The sequence below is a fragment of the Trichosurus vulpecula genome, chromosome 8, assembly GCF_011100635.1.
Source record: "Trichosurus vulpecula isolate mTriVul1 chromosome 8, mTriVul1.pri, whole genome shotgun sequence".
NCBI classification, from domain to species: Eukaryota; Metazoa; Chordata; class Mammalia; order Diprotodontia; family Phalangeridae; genus Trichosurus; species Trichosurus vulpecula.
The window spans coordinates 167,560,190-167,569,045 of record NC_050580.1 but is presented as its reverse complement, the minus strand read 5'-3'; the positions used below and the strand labels follow the sequence as shown (position 1 = coordinate 167,569,045).

At 42.9% G+C, this 8,856-nt stretch overlaps 1 protein-coding gene across 1 annotated transcript; it reads right to left on the bottom strand.

The window, feature by feature from the left end:
• Positions 1–4,265: 4,265 nt before the first annotated feature.
• On the bottom strand, positions 4,266–8,432 carry BCL2L10 (BCL2 like 10). The gene is made up of 2 exons (XM_036735685.1): positions 7,948–8,432; positions 4,266–5,036 (listed from the first exon to the last, which is right to left on the bottom strand). Exons 1-2 carry the CDS (start codon positions 8,377–8,379, stop codon positions 4,902–4,904), a joined length of 567 nt encoding a protein of 188 aa, XP_036591580.1. The 5' UTR covers positions 8,380–8,432; the 3' UTR covers positions 4,266–4,901.
• Between the last annotated feature and the right edge of the window lie 424 nt (positions 8,433–8,856).

The window sequence follows — 8,856 nt, the reverse complement described above, 5'->3', positions numbered from 1 at the left end:
GATCATAGATACAGATCTGTCTATACACAGATGCCTTTGTGTATGTAGCTATACAAATCTTAAATTGGGCCCTAACAGATAAACATTAATCTGTAACTCAGGTTTTATAGTTAACTTGGATTATGGTCATTTTGTGAAATGAGAAATCAATGAAGCAACAAGCACTTATGAAGGACGTCCTACGTGTCTCAAGGCAACTCTAAAACAAACTTCAATCTATAAAAGCCTAATTTTTTTGAAAAAGGTCAGAGAGAAAGTCTGAAGCTTTTTATCTCAAGTGCACTAACAAGATTTCTAGACAGGAATGCAGCTTGTATTCAATTAAATAAAGAGGCAGATTAACTTTCTTTAATGAGCTCCCATCACAATATGGCATTCTTCTATAGTATTCTCCCTAAGTAATAAAGTCTTTCCAAATATGCACAGTGCCTCCTATTAGGGAGAAAAAGGGAATTCCATGTGATTTATGCCCATTAAGAGGTTTCCCCAAAGGTACAGTAAATTGTCAACACAGTCCAGCCTAGCAAATACTTTGCAAAACAGAAAGTATGAATTTCTGTAAATCGAAAATCTGAATCCATTTTGGTTTCTATGGATGACATTTCAGTTTCAAGCAAACTAGACTTATTTGTTTATGTCTAACCCAATACAAGGTAATTCAAAGAGGAAGAGAGTATTAACTTCTGGAATAAGGAGCTGGAGTTGTGGGGGTGGGGATCTTTGGGAAAGGTTTCTAGTAGGAGGCAACCCCAGGCTCAGTCTCGAAGAAAGCTAAGGATAAGGAGGGCAGGTGTTAGGGGGAAGTATGTATTGACAGACCAATATTTAGACCTCCCCATCTCCCAGTGAATGGGTCCCACAGGGTGAAGACTCTCCTCTAGCTTGAGGCATCACAGCTGGACTACAAGGACTGCAATACTAAACCATTTTCTATTCTGCATGTGGGGTGGATTGGGTTCAGGTCTAGAGGAGTCTTCCTTTAACAAAAGGGGGTCGGATCCCTTTCCTCACACTCATTGTCTCAGTAAATCCTCTTCAGTGACAACCAGGAGAACAAGGAGGGCACTAAAAAAGAAGCATTCAATGTCCAATATGAATTGGGATTAGGACAGAAAATTTATTCTTATACATGCAAGAAAGCCACACACACTAAAAAAGAAAACAAATGAAAACTTCACAAATGTGCATTAAGACAAAATTTAGTAACACTTCATTTTCCCCGAGTACAATATTGATTTTATTGATGGTGTAGCACATAGGAACTCTGAACTTCTTACTACAGGGGTATCTTGGCACAGGAACTGCATGTGGGCTCTGGGATTGCCAGTGCAGGGAAAGTGATTTGTTATATGAGCTCCCCAAGCCTTGAAGATTGAGCCTATGCTCCATGTTGAGGTTGGGGGGAAAGACAAGGTCAGAATAATAAACGAGCAAAGAAGTATCCATCGTTCCCCATCCTTACTGGAGTCACATGATGCAATCTAGAGTCAAAGTCGAAATGGCCCAGGTCAGAAGCTATTTCTTCTAAGAGGCAAGGAAACGCTTGGATTTACCATGTTCAACGTCTCTAAAAAGTCATTGAAACATTTTGTTGCAGTTTCAAGCTATCTTAGAAATCCTTAGGGTTCTGTGTTTCATCAGGTATGGGTTCAATTTCCTTTGTCTTGTAATATTTAGAGCTATTTTCGTTCTTTTAGATATTTTGGTAGATATATTACTTTTTTATTTTAGTATCATCCCTGTTGATTTATCTGCTTGTGCTCTAGGGTTTTTAACTGAGTTTTCTTTCTCATGAGATCTATGGCAGTTTTATTTTCTATTTTCCCTTATAAAGACTAGAAATCATTTTCTCTCTCATTCCCTTTTGATGGTGGGTCACCACACCCCATTCCTGGCCAAGGGAGAAGGGGACTGGACCTCAAAGTCTCCTCTCGTATTGGGAAATCCATTTTGCTTCAGTCTCGTAAGGATGGAATTGGACCCAGCTGGGTGCCAATTTCTTCTTCAGGTCCAGGGTAGCCCCAAATATTGGGACCCTACTCCAGTTCTTTTTCTTCTTTAGTTTTCTGATTGGACGTGGTTGCCCTAGACAGAACACGCTCTCCTCTCTTTTGCAAATATCTGGGCAGAGTGGAGGCCTGAAATTCACTGCTTGTTGCCACAGCATAGTAGGGGTGATCTAAGAGGCAGAGAATGCTAGCAAAGACTACAGCAGCAGTGGCTGGATAAGCTGTGGGTCTGGTAGTATGCCCCACTGGAGCATAGAAACTGTTGCTGAGTGAACCCTGTTAGAGATTAGTAGTCTTCACTGTTAATTCATAAAGCTATTACCTTGTTAGGCTTCTTGATTTCTTAGCTTGTTGAAAGAGGTATAATAACCTCTGGCATAGGATACTTCTTTGGGGGCGAGTTAGTGGGGTCTGGAGAAAATATCTAGGCCTTTGTCTTTTTGATCATGTGACCTTCAATTCATTTCAACTTTTGTATTTGTATCCCCAGAACTTAGCCCAGTTCCAGGCACACAGTAGGTGCTTAAATGCTTTTTTCATCCATCCAGTCATTTAAGGATTTAGAAAATACTGCCACGTAATTTGGGAAAATGGTAATGTCATGAAAAGAGCAGGAAAGTCAAGAAGAGATTGTTTGTGAGAACAGTTTGGGATGTAGATGGATCCCGAGATGACTAAGAGACATTGAGCTTGAAGACAGAATTGGGGAAGATGAGATTCAGCAAGCACATTTTTAATGTTACTGATATCTGTATCAGGTCCAGAATTTTTTTTTTCCTTAGATTTCCCAGGCTCAAGGCTTCTAGGCCAATACTCACTTCTATTTACTCCACAAGCAGCCCTCGTCCTGAAGGACTGACTTCCATCAGCATCTAGCCAACAACTCAGGCAACTAAGTTTGTTGGAATTTAAGAATATTGCAATAAGAGATTAAGTGATTTGCCAGGATCAGCGGCAACTGGTAGGTGTTAGAATCAAGACTTGAAAGCTCAGGTGAATCAGATGATGTATCATTACTCTTTCTTTTGCTTAAAAAGTAGAGGTACTAAGAGAAAAATTCCTTGAGATGCAAATTATTTCTCAATACTGTTGTAAGCACTCTCATACCTGATTAAAAAAAAATTACATGCCCTATTATTGCTAAGGAATCCGAAAGTATCATCTTTATATATATGAATTCTTATGTCCCCTGTAGTCTAAGTTATAGATTCCCGATAAAATTTACATAACCCTAAAATATGGCTATGGTACGTACATAGAGCTTCACTGTAACTGATGTTGTCAGGCATGTCTAACTTAGGCTAAGGCCTGGAGATGAGGCAAAAAAACATGGATCTGACCTCAAGGAGCTCACGTTCTAATACAGAAGCCAACATGAAAACTCATGTTAATGGAAGATACTAGCAGTAGGAGGGATTGAGAAGGCCACTCGGTTTTGAGCTATATCTTGAAAGAGGGCAGGGGTGCCAGGGGTCAGAGATAAAGGCATTTCAAGCATGAGAGTAAGCCAGTGAAAAGGCATGGGAGTTTGAAGTGCGTAGGGAATATGTAGACATCTTGCTTGACTACACTTTTGTTTCAAAGGTGTTTTTTTTTCTTTTTTAAGATGAGGTTATTAGAAGGGGAAAAAATGAAGCTTGATAAATATAAAAAAAAATAGACATTGTAACTGGATCATCTCAATAAGATGAAGGGTAGGAAGGAGCCAGGTTGTAAATGGCTTCAAATGCCTCCCCCCCCAAAATTTATATTTGATCCTGGGGGTTAAAAGGAACTGCTTTTTGGTAGTTTCACCTCCCCCAAATCCTGATTATCGAAGATGATACCCCAAAAGCTCCTTCCAAGATGGAGTAGTATTAATGAAACTTCCATTTTGGATTTAAATGCTTAGCCCATTAAATCTTTGTAGGAACCTTCTTTGGTTTTGGGTTGGCTATAGAAGGCCATACCATCTCCACAGACCTATTTTTAAACTTTTCTAAGCTTTTTTCTCTCGCATTTGTATGAATAAAAGGAAGTCAAATGTTATTGGTCTTGGCTTATATGGCTTAATTGTGAAGCAAGAGATTAATTCCTTGTAACTTTTGCAGTAGAACACTAGGTATAGAAACTTACTCATTTAGTGGTTTATATTTCTTACCTTCTCAATGGTGGGGGGGAGGTGGAGGAAGGGAATTTGGAACTGAAAATCAGTATACAAAAAAAAAAAAGATAAACTTACCCACTTAAAGTCAGTTTTAAAAAAGCACAACATACTTCATAAGAAAATGATTTTAATAGAACGTATTTAAAAAACGAATAAAAAGATGCTACGCTGAAGTGATAAATACTTTGAAAATATATTAAGATCTATTGAAACAGAGACCCCAGAAATTCCAGACTTCAGAGGACTTTGAGCTGTCTACTAAACTGTAGCCATCCAACACTTCATAAGGAAAGGTATCAGATACCCATTATTAAAGGCATTTGAAATCTTGAATAAGACATGAGGCTTCACTCCAGCACCTTACAAGACATATTATAAACTACTTTTTATGGAATATGAAGTACCAACATTTCAAGTCCCCTTCCACAAAAGCCTTTGAACAGCCAACCAGTTTATGAGGAGAATGGGGGGGGGGTGGGGAGGAGAGAAAGCACTGGTCAGAGAGAACAGTTAATTCATCAGTTATGGCCATGTTCAAGATGCAAGCTTCTTAATCAAAAACCAAAAGATGAACATTTAACGGTCGTGATGAGGTGGTTCCATGTTCATCCGGTTTCTTCTTCCAGCTTTAATCATCTTAACAGATGGTAATTAACAACTGAGGCCATTCTCTCTTTTGCACCTGGTCCTCTTCCAAATCTCTTAGGTCTTTACTTCCAAGATTGGTATAAACAGTTTAAAATCCATTATCGTACGGCTAACAGAAGAGCTAATCCCACTAGTCCAAATCCTGCTGCTGCGGCCATTATACAGCACAGAGTACTACTTGGGTCACTCTGTGGGGGAGACTGCTTTTTGGTGAAGTGGTGGTGAAAACCAGTCTGGATGGGAAGAGAAGAGAAAGCATTGATTATTTCAGATTCTCCAAACATCAGGCTTGTCTTTGCATCCCTAGAACACAGCAGACATTTTAATAACCATTTTATTCAATTTAGTCTATTGCCTCCAGTTCCTCAAAAAAGTCCAACATTTGCTGAAAATTAATCAGTGTTTGTTCTATGTAAAAGATTAGATGCCTGTATTAGAGATGCTACTTTGGCTATGAGGCATTTGGTAATATTTGGAGTTATTTTTAAAAGTCATTGTTGCAGAAAAGTCATGATATGATAAAAGGTGACCAAGCTAATAACAGCCAGTAAAACTCACAAGTTCTCATCTGATAATCATTATAACCCTGGGAAGTAGGTACTAGTATTACCCCCATATCACAGATGAGGGGTCACACTGCTAAAAAGTGTCTGAGGCAGCATTTGAACTCAGGTTTTCCTGGCTCCAAGTCCAACACTCTACTGTGCCATCTAGTTGCCCCAAAATGCTAAAAGAATGAACAGCTCCTTACTGAGTATCTGGATACTTTAGCTGAGAAAGGAGATACCACTGAATGCTGTTATTTGCACCAGAAATACTGATTATATAGAGGGGCGTGATCAGAAGTGATCACATGAAATGATCAGAAGAGTAACCCATCATCAACTTCACACATGTTTCTGAACAAAAGACGTAGGTTATTTTGAAGACCCTCCTGGTTATTAGATTCCCAGTTGACCCTTGAGAAGCTGAAGCTGGCAGCTGTTCCAGTCATCTCCATTCAGGATAATCAGAAGTGACAGTAATTAAACTCCAGATGGTTGCATTTTAACTTTGCTGGGTAGGGGGGTTTGCATAAACAAGCTGTACTTGGCATTCCTTTGGCAACTTTGCTCTTTATACTCTATTTTCTGCCAAATAGTTAATATAAATGTGCCCCCCTTCCCCCATTAATGCTTAGGTTAAGTGCCACATTTAGTTTTTTCCATCAACTTCTTTCAAAGCAAATCTCAGTAAAACGTTAATGCTGACCATGTTTTCCCAGTTTGAAATAAGGCTGGATGAAGAGGTATTGGGATTTAAAAGCAAATGTCCTCCCAGCGCCCCCATCATAGGATGCTGGGCCTGGAGTCAGAAAGACCAGAGTTCAAATTCAGCCTATGGATCACTATCTATGTGACCTTGGCCAAACCACTGCCATTGATTTCAGTTTACCCAACTGTAAAATGGGGATGATAACAGCATCTCCCCTCCCAAGGTTGTTGTAAGGATCAAATGAGATACCTGTAAAGTGTTTAGCACAGTGCCTGGAACCTAGCAGTAGGAGAGCTATATGAATACCTGTTACTTTCCCTAGTTTCCCGGCAACACCACGTATATATGTATATATATATATATATGCATATATACAGATATTGAATCCATTCATTTATGATTTAAAAAGCCTTAAAGCGTTAAGGCACTGGGACTCTCTGGTGGGGATTTTTAAAAATTAAGACCTTTGATTATTCAGATTAGGTCAAGGAAAAGCACCACAGTAGCCCCCAGTTTTTTTTGGTAACCTTTAAGAAATGTGGTGACCCACATGAAAGTCCCAAAGCAAACCTGAAAGTAAGCTCAGCCACAAGTGGCAGAAAGGCCAGACACACAAGATCAAGAGCTGATGGGGACCTTAGAGGTCTTCTATTCCTTCATTTCACAGGTGAGCGAAATAGGTAAGGGAATTGGTCCAAGGACACAGTGACTAATAAGTAGGAATTGAACCAGGTGTTCTAACTCCCAGGTAGGAGGCGTGTAGGCAATTAGGGTCCTGAAGAAGGTACATTTAAATAGGCGATAAGATCCTACCTAATCCAGATCACCTTCCCTCCCTAATTTTATAGGTCTGGAAGTGAAATAAAGTAAGAGGCCTCTGCATTTGAATTCAAGTGCTTAGATTCTCGTGTGGGAGGAAGAATAAATTGTAAATTAGAATCGTTAGTCCCAACTGTATCCCACAGCTGATTTTCCAAGTTTTTGGTCATGAGCTGTCCATATATGGGCAAAACATTTAGGCCTGATATAAGAGCTTCCAAAAAAGCCCATGGGAGAGTGAAAGAAAAGTCCTGCCACATTTTTGGGGGAGGGAGAGAGGGAAAAGCCAGAGACAAAATGAACCCAGGCAGCCAACCTACCCCCAGCATCCAGACTAAATTAAATCGAGAAAAGCCCCTGGCTGACTAAAGAATTAAAGTCCTGCGATTTTCTTTCTTCTCTTCTCTCTTGTTTCTTTTCTTTTCTTTCTTTCTTCTTTTTTTTTTTTTTGCGGGGCGGGAGGAACTCAAAGACAAAAATTTAACCCAACCAGCCAATCCCACCCTGAAGCGAGACTGCCTCTACTTCTGCTTTAGACCCCCACAACACCGCCTTAAAACAAGAAGCGTCTACTAATTGCTGAGTTTTACTTTCAGAACCTGCCCCAAAAGAAACTAAGCATCCGGTTAAAAACCAAAACCAAAAAAAAAAAAAAAAACCAAAAAAAACCCAACCTACAAAAGAGCCCTCGCGGCCGGAACGCAGAACTTCCCCGTCTGATTGAAATGGAATTTCCCCCGCCTCCCACCCAACCTTGGAAACCCCGCACAGTCTTCCTCCGGCCCCCGGCCACCTACACCGCTTCCCGCCCCAGAAGACCACCCACTCACCTACCCCAATCCCTCGAGAAACTGGGGGGTTGGGGAGGGGCGGCTTGCGTTGCTCACTCAGGAATTTTCAAAGGACGTGACTCTTTGTGCATAAGCCGGCTGGGTCAGGGCAGGGTTTGACCTCCGCCGTCCGGTCCCATCCCAGGCCATGTGGCCAGGCACGACCGGCTCACCCCCTCCCCTCGTCCGGCAGTCAATCGGTCCTGCCTCCCGGGGGAAAGAGGATGCCTGCCATCCTTACCCAGCCTCCGTTCTCCTGCAGCCACGCGCCCTTCTTCTCCACCAGATAGTTGCAGAGTTTCTCCGTCAAGCGCTGGCTCATTTCCCTCCGGAGCTGCAGCACTCGCTCCTCTTTCTGTGGTTCCTCCATCTCTAGTAACGCCCCGGCGAAAACCAGCAGCACCGCCACCCGGCCCCAGTTGAACTCGCGCTGGTTCATGAGCTCCGCTACCTCGGTTATGACTTGCTCCGGCGACTGGTCGAGCAGCTGGTTCCGGGCGCACTCGAAGAAGTCCTGGTAACGCTGGCGGAGCTCCTTCGCCACCGAGCGCATCGTAGCGGCTGCCGGGGTAGTCGGCGGCTGTTCCTGGAAGCCTTCCCGCCGGCAGCAGTAGTCCAGGTAGTCGGCCACCAGTTGCTCCGTCTCCTCCCGAAGGGCACACTTGTCGTCCATGTTTCCTCCAGAAGGGAGAGAGCCCGGGACCAGCTTGCAATCACGGCGTCTTTCCCCGGGGGTGAAGGCTAGGGCTTCTTAACCCGCTGGAGGCGGGGGCGGGGGCGGGGGAGGAGGCGGAGTCCTGCTCCTTATCTCCACCCTGGGGCGGGGCCTCTGCTCCTCGCCACGCCCTCCCATCTGTCTGTCTGCCAGCCGGACAACTCCTTTTCATTTTTCCTGTGCAATATTCTTTTATACTCCGGGCATGTCCAGCTCAGCACCTTCCTTCCTTCACCTGAGGTTCCCCCTCTCGTTTCAGCCCTTGCCTGGGACAAAAGCTGCCGGGGGTGCCGGTGGGGAGGGGAAGTGGGCCTCGCTCCAATTCCTTATGTAATCTCTACCTCACTATGAACGGCTCCTAAGGGAAAAGACCACCGCGTCAGAATCCCGGGTAGCGTCCAGTGTTCTCAAGTGTCGTTTCCTTCCTCTCAGAGC

Excerpts from the sequence above, each read along its gene's own strand:
- BCL2L10 (XM_036735685.1), bottom strand. The coding sequence starts at position 8,379 with ATGGACGACAAGTGTGCCCTTCGGGAGGAGACGGAGCAACTGGTGGCC. Across the intron at positions 5,037-7,947 it reads TGCAGGAGAACGGAGGCTGG|ACTGGTTTTCACCACCACTT; the intron begins GTAAGGATGGCA and ends CTTCCCATCCAG.